This window comes from Periplaneta americana, chromosome 4, assembly GCF_040183065.1.
Source record: "Periplaneta americana isolate PAMFEO1 chromosome 4, P.americana_PAMFEO1_priV1, whole genome shotgun sequence".
NCBI classification, from domain to species: Eukaryota; Metazoa; Arthropoda; class Insecta; order Blattodea; family Blattidae; genus Periplaneta; species Periplaneta americana.
Genome location: NC_091120.1, coordinates 69,997,294 through 70,011,116, shown reverse-complemented (window position 1 = coordinate 70,011,116; position 13,823 = coordinate 69,997,294). Strand labels below are relative to the sequence as shown.

At 35.3% G+C, this 13,823-nt stretch overlaps 2 protein-coding genes across 2 annotated transcripts; both read right to left on the bottom strand.

Moving 5' to 3' along the window:
• Nucleotides 1-1,398: 1,398 nt before the first annotated feature.
• On the bottom strand, nucleotides 1,399-3,072 carry LOC138697871 (uncharacterized). The gene is made up of 2 exons (XM_069823455.1): nucleotides 3,026-3,072; nucleotides 1,399-2,659 (listed from the first exon to the last, which is right to left on the bottom strand). Exons 1-2 carry the CDS (start codon nucleotides 3,035-3,037, stop codon nucleotides 1,700-1,702), a joined length of 972 nt encoding a protein of 323 aa, XP_069679556.1. The 5' UTR covers nucleotides 3,038-3,072; the 3' UTR covers nucleotides 1,399-1,699.
• A 5,079-nt stretch (nucleotides 3,073-8,151) lies between these two features.
• On the bottom strand, nucleotides 8,152-9,803 carry LOC138697874 (uncharacterized). The gene is made up of 2 exons (XM_069823457.1): nucleotides 9,757-9,803; nucleotides 8,152-9,369 (listed from the first exon to the last, which is right to left on the bottom strand). The coding sequence occupies exons 1-2, from the start codon at nucleotides 9,766-9,768 to the stop codon at nucleotides 8,479-8,481; spliced, it is 903 nt and encodes a 300-aa protein (XP_069679558.1). The 5' UTR covers nucleotides 9,769-9,803; the 3' UTR covers nucleotides 8,152-8,478.
• Nucleotides 9,804-13,823: the final 4,020 nt, after the last annotated feature.

Below are 13,823 nucleotides of genomic sequence, written 5' to 3'. Positions count from 1 at the left end.
ATTCAACTTGTCTGGCCGCCACTTTTAACCATTAATGTCGCGGTTCAAAAACTTTATACAACCTGTCCAGTCGGCCTCCATAGCTCAGGTGGTATAATGCTGGCTTTATACTCGAGGTTGCGGGTTCGATCGCGGCCCAGATCGACGGCATTTAACTGTATTTAAATGCGACAGGCTCATGTCAGTGGACTTGTATAAAAAAATTCCTGCGAGACAAAATTCTGAAACACCTGCGACGCTGTTATAACGTCTGCAGTTGCGAGCGTCGTTAAATGAACCATAATTTAAAGCCTGGCCTAAACATGTCAGAAACTATTCAGCATGTAACTAGGGAGGTGGGTCTATATTACTGTACACTCTTAATGAATTATGATGACCATGATGATGACGATGAGGAGTATGAACCTTTGCAGTTGGATAACAATAATAGTACTATCAGAAAGAGCAGTAGCATCAGCAGTAGGGATGATGGTGCTGGTGATGGTGGAGGTGGTGTTTGACTTCAAAGATTAGGAAGGTCTGTCCCGTCTCTCATCGTTTCGTTTAAATATAGTTAGGTTCTGGTGTCAATTGTCCTTATCTACATATTTATTAGGACTGTTTGGAAATTTTATTTACCCTGTCTTGAATCATTTTTTGTTCTAATAGATTTGTTGAGGAGTGATGTCTCCCAAAACGCTCTGCTCACTGACGAAACATTTGTTACACGTGGTTTTTCCCCCACTACATTTCAGTTAACCATTCTATGTAAAACTATAATGCATTATTAGACTATTTCTGATAATTACTATTTCTGATGCCCACATATTTAAAAGTTTATAAGACAACATAATAATAACAGTGAATAGACTGGAATAGTGCCTGGACTAAGAAGATTGTCATTCGTAATTCTCGTCTCAGTCAATGTTCTCATTCACAATATACTGTACTGGTATTAAGAAGTGAGCTGATTGATATTTAATCCAAATTAGTCAAAATTTTATTCAATTCGTGCATTATATCTTCCGCATATTTAATTTTATATTTTCCTAAACTAATCACTTCATTTTATAAAAAAAGATATAGATTTTTCTTAATCATATTCGGAATGGAATGTTGCCTCCCTACTTTTTCTCGTGCATGAAGGGTTCTAACATTGAATGAATTCTTGAATGAAAAATTGAAATCGTGACCCGTATATCCCTCACATGAGCACGCAATAAGTAAAACCTTAGCCATCATTTCTTAAAGTTTACTGGAAATTAGAGAATAGACATAATTTTACTCTCCCCATTGAATTCCTGGTAAATTGATGCACTTCATGATTTGTATATTAATGTACAAGAAATAAACCAGAAATTAAATATTCACAAAAACAATTCACTTTTTATTTATGTAGAATATTTAGATACACGTATGTAAATATTTGTGAAAAATATGTACAAACATAATTACAATTATCTTCAAAATAAAACATATAATAAAAATGCAATCAATTACACATAACGTTAACAGAGTTGGGAGCATATTCTTAATACGATTTTATTTTTACAGACAAGTATTGTCTTTACACGATGTCTTAATAATGATATATTGTCATTCTCATATTGTAAGATGATTTAAGAGCTTTGAAATTGATTGTGAAGTTTATAAAAATGAATGAACAGGTTTTCTAGTGAATTAGGATGGTGGAAAATATGCGTATTAGGCTATTACAGACTTAATGGTGACCGCCAAAATCAAACCCTCCATGACCGCCAAATCCATGTCCTCCCAGACCTCCACCGAGACCTCCGTCATGTCCCTTGATGAACACTGGTACCTTCTTCTCTACCACCACTGGTACCTTCACGGGGTAAGGGTGGGGTACAGGGACCTTCACTGGGTAAGGCTTGGGTACATGGACAGGGTGGGGTACAGGAACTGGGACCTTGACTGGAACTTTAACGGGGTAAGGGACTGTCTTTTCTACAGGGTAAGGTACCTTCTTCTCCACATACACGGGGTAAGGCTTAGGTACAGGGACTGGATATGGTTTGTCGACGTGAACTGGAACAGGGACCTTTACAGGGACAGGGACTTTCTTCTCAACATGGACAGGATAAGGATGAGGGACAGGCACTTTAACTTCTTTGGTGATGGTGATGGCCTTCACATGAGACTCGCCGCTTCCAAGACCACTAACGCCGAAAGAGTGACCTCCTCCAAGACCCGTGCCGCCTAAAGAGTGACCTCCTCCAAGGCCACTGCCGCCGAAAGAGTGACCTTCTCCAAGGCCATTTCCGCCGAAAGAGTGACCGCCTCCAAGACCACTACCGCCGAAAGAGTGACCTCCTCCAACGGCACTCCCGGCGAAAGAGTGACCTCCTCCAAGCCCACTGCCGCCGAAAGAGTGACCTCCTCCAAGACCACTGCCGCCGAAAGAGTGACCTCCTCCAAGAGAGATATCTCCACCATGACCTTCAAGGGATACCCCGCCTCCGTGACCTCCTAAAGACAAACCACCGTCGTGACCACCTGACAGTCCACCTCCATGACCTCCAAATGACAGACTTCCTCCATGTCCGAAGTCTCCTCCCCCATAACCTAGGTCATGGAGTCCTCTCTTGTCTGTCTTTTTGTCCTTCTTCTGGTCTTCAGCCAGAACTAAGGACGCTGTAGCCAAAAGTATGGTGCAAATCTGTAGAGACAAATTTATATAGATATATTAAAATATGAGTACATAAATCTTAGTATATGATGTAACACCTATTGAGAAATTAACGTGATTTGATGTAAAAAGTAATGTTCCCTGAGTATAGACCTTGATCCTGGTACACGCATCTTCAAATAAAATAAATAAAAAAGTAAATTTAAAGGCAGGAGACAGTATCAAACGAAAGTAAAGGCTTTTTTAAATTAATTTACCACATTTTTATTTGTCTTTATTTGATATGACTTTTTTTTTGTAACTTGAATTACCGAAAGTTTATTGTATAAGCGGTTTTTATTTCATTATAAATGTTCCTTTCCTGAATCTAAATTAAAATGTAATATTTTTACTTACGAGAAGCTTCATGGCGCCGTGTGTACTAGTGGGTGAGGCACAGAGATGCTTCTGTCTGCTAGGATGCAGTAAGCGGTTTATATACTGCTGTCTCCTCTCTTCCGTCTAACATTCCTGTGCTTTCTAGTCTTGATAATCAGATACCTTTCCTTTTTTCGGGAGAGGTTTAACAATTTGGGTATGGAAGGGAGGACTGCAGGGACTTGGCTTCGTAAACGCTGTTGTCCTCGATGTTTAGTATCTGCTGTTTACCATGTAATCTCTGGGTTCGTGAGTTTAGACCCTACCGAAGGGGATGAATTTCTAAGGACAATAGAATTATCATTGCCAGGAAAGAAAGTCCCTTGTGGTTGATATACGGCACGTTAAAGAACCTTGTCTCTGATAGAGAACTGCCGTCAAATCTTGTCATTTTTTAGCCACGTTTGAATTTGGACGCTGGATTAGGTTACAGTAATAATAATAATAATTAATTAATATATCACCCGTACTATGAAGTACACCATAAGCCTGCAATTATTAGCAGAAGTTATACATTTATTCCCAAAAGTATATTAATATATCTATCAATCTTTATAACTCCGAGGACAGTACTACATAAATATTAGGCCATATAGCGAAACATAACTTAACGGATACTTTGCAATAGCGGACACCTCTTATAAACGGAGAATTAAATTATATAGTCATTTACAAATGCTGTTATTGGAATATAAAAATTCTCAGCAGCTAATATTCTCAGTCACAACAGCAGACTTATAAATAAACAGGAGACAGTTTAAATTTTTCTCAATAGCACATCTAATCTCACAGTGATCTATGTTTTATAATTCGCTACATCTTCTTGGTATACTAACAGCTGTCTTGTAGAAATGTACAGAACTTTTCGATTGGAAAGGTCATATACGATTAATAGGTCAATTGGTGCTGTGAAGACAAAATATCAGTGTAATCCATTAATTTTATTACACAGGAGATTAACAAAAATTTTTGTAACTAAAATATGGATTACCCAAAAAACTTATTTTATACATTTATACTATTGAAGAAATGTATAAATATAGTTTACTAACTTACTACTACAGAAATGAAATAAAACTTAAATCTAATCGACTTGAATATCGTACTCGAAGACAAAAGTCTACTTTCCGATTACTTGAGTCTAAATGTCATTACAAGTGCAGCTCTTACATGGTGATAGTTCCGGCCCAAGAATTTATAATAAAATTTCAAACCATTTTCGAAATATGAAATATTTTAGAATTGGAATTTTTAAAGAATATAATTTTAAAATTATTCATGATTTAAAATATTAACACATTTGTGTATTTTTTACCTTTAATTTCTGTTAACTATATTAATGTTTTTATTGAATATCACTGGCTTCTGTCTAATTGTCAATTTATATTAAATGTGTTGTTTTCTCTCTTTTACTCCTTCCTTTTTTTTTTTTTTTTGCTCTTGTGTGTTACATATTGGTTTGAATTAAGTTACTTATTGTATTAGTAAATTGTCCTTGTAAATTTTGTTATATTATTTACTAAGACCACACAGTATACGAGCCTGGCTCTTACGGTAGTGGTTTATAATTTTAATTTGTACTTTATAGCTAGTAAAATAAATTAAATTAAATTAAATTTAAGTGTAAAAAGTTGTTTTCTTCTTTTCTTCGATAATATTGGATTACTGTGACAAGTCACTTCTCTTAATTTCACTGAATAAAAATGCTTAATATGCACGAGCCATGTACTTATTATTATTTATCTTTAAAATATTACATTATTTTATAATTGTGTAAAAAAATTTTTGGTGCATTGCCAATGCCCTTAACTTGCCGTTATCTGCCCGACCGTCCCAACTCTACGAGAGTCATTCATAGATGTCCCTAGATCTCGGAAGCATAGAGCATATAAGTCCGATTGTATAAACAAAGATGGCAGGAGATTAATTGAGAACCAGGTTCCGAAAATGAACTGAGAATATGACTTTATCGCGTTGCATAACACTGAACTCTGTTTACATTAATCCAGTTCAAATCGGATCTGAGTTCTGAAAAAGAACCAAACAAATTAATTACGAAAATCGTCTACCCTTTGGATAATACGGAAGAATGCATTCCAGCAGCCTGTTACAATGTAGGGACTGCAAGGGACGAGTAAATTATGGATGGGAATGTGACTAAGAAACAACGATGTGCAAATTTTTCGCAAAAAGAAATTTCGAACTGTTAGATATACTTCTTTTTAAAAAGTATTATAAACATGACAGAAAAGCAAAGGCCAATTCACCGATTCAGTTACTTTCAAATATAAAGAAAGGACGTGGAATCAAATTGTAACCAAATTCAATGCTAAGAATATAATAAAAATGAAACTTTAAAGTCTTTCCACACCACAAAGGGGAATTACGTCTATTTTCGTTGCATTATTTCATAACCAAATGAAAGTGAGAGATGGAATAACTTTACAAATGTAGACCTACATGCGACTTATATTAAATATTAGTTATTTCGTAACGTACACATTTTTTATTATTCGTAAATGCAAAATTCGATGTTATTAACAATTTCATACATTTTTATTTCTAAATAATAAGCAATACTATACATTTATGTATAGTTCTGTTAAACAGAAAATAAAATAATCAATTCAGAGACATCCAAATCTAAAGAAAAGAGCGGAAGGAAATTGTAACTGAATTCGATGCTAAGAATATAATTTAAGCTTTTATTTCCTTCTACACCATACACAGGGGACTGATACCTAATTTTCTTAGATATTTCACGACCAAATGAAAGTCAAAGGTAAAATAATTTTACAAATATAAACGCTGCACATATTAGCCTACGTATTAATTATTCCGGTGGGTACATTACAGGTACCTTTCCTATGAAGAAGAAAACTAGGATTTAGTAAGAGATGTAATTTGTGTCTTTAGATTCGTATAATATTATTTACTTACAAAGGGCTTTTAGAGACCCGGAGGTTCATTGCTGCTCTCACATAAGCCCGCCACCGGTCCTTAACCTCGGCAAGATTAATAAAGTCCCTAACATCATATCCCAATGCCCTCAAATCCATTTTATACTATCCTCCCATGTACGTCTCGGTCTCCCTTTTTCATTCCGGTTTCCCAACTAACATTCTATATGCATTTCTGGATTCGCCCATACGTGCTACATGCCTGCCTATCTCAAACGTATGGATTTAATATGTTAATATAATATTTAATATTAATATTCGTATAATATTACACAGCAAAAATCTAACCCTTTTTTGATAGCTTATTCTTTCCCTTGTCGCACAGGTCACATTTCATGTCTCGTCTTCTTACAGTATACACGTTTCTTATTACCTACACATTTATTTTCATTTTATAAATTCGAAACTCATTAAATTCACAAAAATTTCAGGCATGTTTATTATATAAGTTATAACAACATTTCTATTTCGGATGTAGGCTAACAGTCCTCGTTACTGATATCCATAACCTCACTTCTCTAAATCATAAACTCTACATTCTTTAAACATTGTTATTTAAATAGCAATCATTCAAAATATACAGAATTCACCTCAATAATGTTATTGTATACAGTTAGGGTGCATTGAAATTCTTGCATTACGCTTGAGAACGGATTAAATATTAAATATGAATACTTCTGATACAGGTTCAAAGAGATTAGTAAAAAAAACAAATTCGAGATTTAAATAGTATGAACTTAGATTGAGAAAACATGAACATAGATTAGCGTTTATACAACAGAAAAATGGATTCAACTAGAGTGGCGGCCATTTTTAACCATTAATCTCGCGGTTTAAATGATTTATACAACCTGTTCAGTCGACGTCAATAACATAGTTGGAACAGCGCTGGCTTTCTATGTTCGAGGTTGCGGGTTCGACCCAGCCCAGAACGATGGCATTTAAGTGTCTTTAAATGCGAGAGGCTTATGTCAGCAGATTTAATGGTATGTAAAAAACCCCTGCGAGACAAAATTGCGGCACACCGTGGACGTTGATATAACCTCTGCAGTTTCTAACGTCGTTAAATAAACCATAATTGAATAAAGTGTCCTAAGAATGTCAGAAGCAATTCAGCGTGCAACATAGGCGTCGGGTCTACATTACTGTACATTCGTAATGAAGTATGATGACGATGATGGTGACGGCGATGGAGAGAATGAACCTTTTCAGTTGGATAAAAATAATAGTACTATCAGAAAGAGCAGTAGCATCAGCAGCAGCGATGCTGGTGCTGGTGATGGTGGTGATGGTGTTAACCTTCAAAGATTATTAAGGTCTGTCCCGTCCCTCATCGTTTCGTTTAAATATAGTTAGGTCCTGATGTCATTTGTCCTTATCGACGTATTTATTAGGAATGTTTGGAAATGTCGTGTACCCAGTATGTTGAACCATTTTTATTCGAATAAATTTGTTGAGGTGTGATATGTTTCCTAAAACGCTCTGCCCATAACGTTTTCCCCCAGCATATTTCAGTTAACCATTCTATGTAAAAAAATATTATGCATTATTAGGCTATATCTGATAATTACTATTTCTGATGCCTCCATATTTCAACGTTTATAAGAGAAGATGATAGTAACAGACAATAAAGTGGAATAGTGGCTGGACTAATAAGAGTGCCATTCGCAAGTCTTGCCTCAGTCAATGTTCTCATCCACAATGTACTGCACTGGTATTAAGATGTGAGCTGATAGATATTTAATCATAATTAAGCTAAATTTTATTCAGTACATGCGTTGTATATGCTGGATATTTCACTTTATATTTCTATAAATTAATCACATTCTTTCTAAAAAAATACAGAGTTCCTTAATAATATTCGAAAAGCAACTTTGCATCCCTACTTATTTTCCGTGCATGATGGTTACTAACATTCAAAGAACACTTGAATGAAAAATTGAAATTGTGCTCGTATATCCTTCACATGAGCACACAATAACTTTAACTATCATTTCATAAAGTTTACTTTAAATTAGAGAAGAAACATAACTTTAATCTTTCCATTGAATTCCTGGTAAATTGAAGCACTGTAAGATTTGTATAATAATATACAAAAAACAGAAAAGAAATTAAATATTCACAAACAATTCACTTTTTATTTATGTAGGATATTTTCATACATGTATAAAAATATTTGTCCATAATATGTACAAAGCATAATTATAAATATCTTCAAATAAAACAAATAATACAAAATACAATCAATTATACATAACGTTAACAGTGTTGTAAGCATATTCCTAATATGCTTTCATTTTTATAGAGATCTACTTTATTTGCAGAATGTGTTTACAATTATATATTGTCATTTTCATATTGTAAGATGATTCAAGAGCTTTGAAATTCATTCTAATTTTTATAAAAATGAATGCACAGGTTTTCTTGTGAATTAGGATGAGTGGGGACTATGCGTGTTAGGCTTTTACAGACTTAATGGTGACCGCCAAAATCAAATCCTCCATGACCGCCAAATCCATGTCCCCCTAGACCTCCACCGAGACCTCCGTCATGTCCCTTGATGAACACTGGTACCTTCTTCTCTACCACCACTGGTACCTTCACGGGGTAAGGATGGGGTACAGGGACCTTCACTGGGTAGGGCTTGGGTACATGGACAGGGTGGGGTACAGGAACAGGGACCTTGACTGGAACTTTAACGGGGTAGGGGACTGTCTTTTCTACAGGGTAAGGTACTTTCTTCTCCACATACACAGGGTAGGGCTTAGGTACAGGGACTGGATATGGTTTATCTACGTGAACAGGAACTGGAACCTTTACAGGAACAGGGACTTTCTTTTCCACATGGACAGGATAAGGATGAGGGACAGGCACTTTAACTTCCTTGGTGATGGTGATGGCCTTCACATGAGACTCACCGCCTCCAAGACCACTACCGCCGAAAGAGTGACCTCCTCCAAGACCACTACCGCCGAAAGAGTGACCTCTTCCAAGGCCACTGCCGCCGAAAGTGTGACCTCCAAGACCACTACCGGCAAAAGAGTGACCTCCTCCAAGGCCACTGCCGCCGAAAGAGTGACCTCCTCCAAGACCACTACCGCCGAAAGAGTGACCTCCTCCCAGAGAAATACCTCCACCATGACCTCCAATTGATACCCCGCCTCCGTGACCTCCTAAGGACAAACCACCTTCGTGACCACCTGACAGTCCACCTCCGTGACCTCCAAATGACAGACTTCCTCCATGTCCGAAGTCTCCTTCCCCATAACCCAGGTCATGGAGTCCTCTCTTGTCTGTCTTTTTGTCCTTCTTCTGGTCTTCAGCCAGAACTAAGGACGCTGTAGCCAAAAGTATGGTGCAAATCTGTAGAGAAATATTTACAAATATATATTACAATAAGAGTACATAGGTTGTTGTTATAATGATGTAACATCCATTGAAAAATGAACACGATTTGATGTAAAAAATAATTTTCCCAGAATATTGATCTTGGTTCTCGCATGTTCAAATAAAATAAATAAATAAATTAGTATAAAATAAAAGAAAAATAAATTTATAGTAGGCATACAGTATCTAAAGGAATGGAGAGCATTTCAAAATTAATTTACCACATTTTTATTTACCTTTATTTGATGTGTTTCTTTTTTTTTTAAATTGAATTACCGAAATTTTATTGTATAAGCTGTTTTTATTTCATTATAAATGTTCCTCTCCTAAATCTGTAAATTAAAATATAATATTTTTACTTACGAGAAGCTTCATGGCGCCGTGTGTACTAGTGGGTGAGGCACAGAGATGCTTCTGTCTGCTAGGCTGCAGTAAGCGGTTTATATACTGCTATCTCCTCTCTTCCGTCTAGCATTCCTGTGCTTTCTAGTCTTGGTAAACATAATCTTCTCTGGAGCAGAACACATCGCATTGAAATCGTAGGATTGACATATGCGGATAAACAGATAGAAACAGAGACATTTCCTTTCTTCTGTTGTGGTTTAACAATTTGGCTATAGGATGGAGGACTGCAGTGACTTGTCTTCGTAAACGCTGTTGTCCTCGTTGTTTAGTCTTTAGTGATAACCATGTAAGCCCTTGGTTCGGGAGTTTAGACCCTACCGAAAGCGATGGATTTTTAAGGACGAGAAAATTGTTGTTAGTGTGGCTTTATCAGGGAAGAAATCCCTTGTTGTTGATATGCGGCATGTTAAAGAACTTCGTCTCTGATAGAAGACTGCCGTCAAAACTTTCATTTCTTAGCCATGTTGAATTTCGACACTGAAATAGCTTACAGTAATATACTTAATTAATAAAGCACTTGGACTATGAAGTACATCATAAGCATGTAATTATTAGTAGAATTTATTCACTTGCTACCAAAATCATCTTCATATATCTACCAGTCATTATAACGCCGAGGAAAGTACTAATGAAAATTAGATGGGCTATACAGCGAGACATTTCTTATCAGATATTTTGCAGTACGGGACACGTACTATACACGAACTACTTAAATTATATAGTGAAATACACATGCTTTTATTGGAATGTAAATACTCAGTAGCTAATATTCTCAGTAACGAAAGCAGTATTCTAAATAAATAGAAAAACACTTTACATTTTTCTCAGTAGCAGATCTAATCGCATAGTGCTCTTTGTTTTATAATTCCTTACATCATCTCAACATACTACCTGCCGTCTTGTAGAAATGTATAGAACTATTGGATTGGAGATGATCATATACGATGATTAGTTCAATTGGTGCTAAGAAGACAATTCTCAGCATATCGTCGTTGTTTGTGCAATAACTTCTATGTGACATATTTTTCGATTTTCAGATATTTACTCTATGAAATAACGCAAATAATGATACAGCAAATAATAAAATCTCCTATATGTAATTACATTTTTTCTTTCGAAAATGTAAGAATTCACATTCTCCTATGTACCACTGCCATATAATGAATAAATGTGTTTTTCTTCCTACTGAAAAAATTTATATTTTGCAAATAGATACTTTTGCAGGAACAACAACGATAATATTTAAGTGTAAAAAAGTGTGTTTTGTTACTTTCTGCGATAATACTGGATTACTGTGACATGTCACATCTCTTAATTTCGCTGAAGAATAGGCAATAATATGCGCATGCTATGTATTACTATTTATCTTATAAAATATTACATTATTTTATAATTGTGGAATAACTTTTTATGCAATGGCTGGGCCCTTAACTTGTCGTTATCTGTCCGACCGTACCAACTCTAAGAGAGTGAATGATAGATGTCGCTAGTGTTGGGAAACGTAGACCACTTAGTGCCGGTTGTATAAAGACAGATGAGCGGAGATTAATTTAGAACCAATTTCCGAAAATGCACTGAGAGTACGACTTGGTCGCGTTGTATAATACTGAATTCTATTTACATTAATCTAATTTAAATCTGATTTGAGTTCTGAAAAGTAGACGTTGCTACAGAGCCAAACAAATGAATTACGAAAATCGTTTGCCTGTTGAGTAACACGGAACAATGTTATCCAGCAGCCTGTGACAATGTAGTGACTGCAAGGGAAGAGTAAATTATGGATGGAAATGTAACTAAGAAACAACGATGTGCAAATTTCTCACACAACGAAAAGGGCGAACTATTAAATATACTTCTATTTAAAGTATATAAAAATAACAGAAAGTGAAAGCCAATTCAGTTACTTCCAAACATAAACAAAAGGCGTGAAAAGAAATTGTAACTGAATTCGATGCTAGGAATATAATAAAAATGAAACTTTCATATCCTCCCATAACACACATGGGAATGACGTCTATTTTCCTTGCGTTATTTCATAACCAAATAAAAGTGAGAGATGGAATAACTTTACAGAGGGCCTATACCTACTTGTGGCATATCGATCGTCTAGTTCAAAAGTGCGACAACCCAAAAAAATAAGTTTTGAGTTATCTTCAATTTAAAGTTTCAATTAAATCATTTAGAAAGGAACAGAGTTCTGGTTCAAAACCACAACAATTAGAAATGATTCAATATTCAGGACGAGTTTATCACAATCTTCCAGTTCATTATTAATACATTTCGAAATGTACTAATAGTGAATTAGTAAGGTCCATAGTTATAATTATTTCTAAAGCAGTTTATTTAGTTTTTCCTTTTTTGGTTGTAAATATGACTTATCTCAATACTGAATCGTAAAGAGCTCCGATAGAGGCTTTCAGTAGCATAAATAACTGAAAAATGGTAATTTTTTAGTTGTCGCACTTTTGAATTGGACGATTGATATATTAAATATTAATTTATTCCGTAAGGTACACAATTTTTATTACTTACACATTTTTTTTTTCATAAATATGACATTGCTATATTACTAACAATTCCATACATGTTTATTTATAAATAATAAGCAATAAAAGACGTTTATATATACTTCTGTTGAAATGCACATACATAAAAAAACGTGGAAAGAAATTGTAACTGAATTCGATGGTAGGAATATAATTAAAACTTTTATTTCCTTCCATACCACACACATAGGACTGATACTTGATTTCCTTTGCGTTAGGTACTTCATGACCAATCGAAAGTGAGAGTTGAAATAAATTTACAAATATACAAGCAGTACATATTAATTATTTCGTAATGTAAAGTAGAGGAGGCAAGACCTCACCTGTGACCATATCATGTGTCGTGGCTATATCACCAATGGGTATGAAGTAGGAAAATAAGTCTTAGTCTGAGATAAACTTCCGTGTCGGTAGATTCGTATAATATTAACCACCAAAATTAATACCCTCCTTTTGATTGCTTATTCTTCCCCTTTTAGCACAACTCACATTTCAAGTCTTGCCCCCTCATCTATACACATTTCTTATTACTTACACATTAATTTTTATTTTATAAATTCGAAGTCCATTAAATGAACAGCAATTTCACGAATGTTTATTTTTAAATGATAAACAATAAAGTTTGTGTTTCGGATGTAGGCTAACATTCCTCGCTACTGATATCCATAACCTCATTTCACTAAATCATAAACTCTGCAATCTTTAAACATTGTTAGGCTATTTAAATAGCACTTATTCCAAATAGACAGAATTCACCTAAATAATGTTATTGTATACAGTTAGGATGCATTGAAATTCTTGCCTTATCCTTGAGAATTGATTAAATATTAAATATGAAAAATTCCGACCCAGGTTGAAGGAGATTAATAGGAAAAATTGGAGATTTAAATATTATGAACTTAGATTGAAATAATATGAACTTAGATTAGATTTCATAGAACAGGAAAGATCGGGCCAACTTCACTGGCGGCCATTTTTAACCTTTTATCTCGCAGTTCAAAAGCTTTATATAACCTGTCCAGTCGGCGTCGATAGTGTAGTTGGAACAGCGCTGGCTTTCTATGTTCGAGGTTGCGGGTTTGATCCCGGGTCCAGATCGATGGCATTTAAGTGTGTTTAAATGCGACAGGCTAATGTCAGCAGATGTATTGGTATGTAAAAAAACTCCTGCGAGACAAAATTCCGGCACACCGGCGATGCTGATATAACCTCTGCAGTTTCGAGTGCCGTTAAATAAGCCGTAGTTTAACAACCTGTCGTATGAATGTCAGAAACAATTCAGAGTGCAACATAGGCGTTGGGTCTACTTTACTGTATATTCGTAATGAATTATGATGATGATGATGATGATGATGATGATGATGATGATGGTGACGACGATGGAGAATATGAACTTTGGAGTTGGAGTAGTACTATCAGAAAGAGAAGTAGCATCACCAGCAGCGATAACAGAGAATAAAGTGGAATAGTGGCTGGATG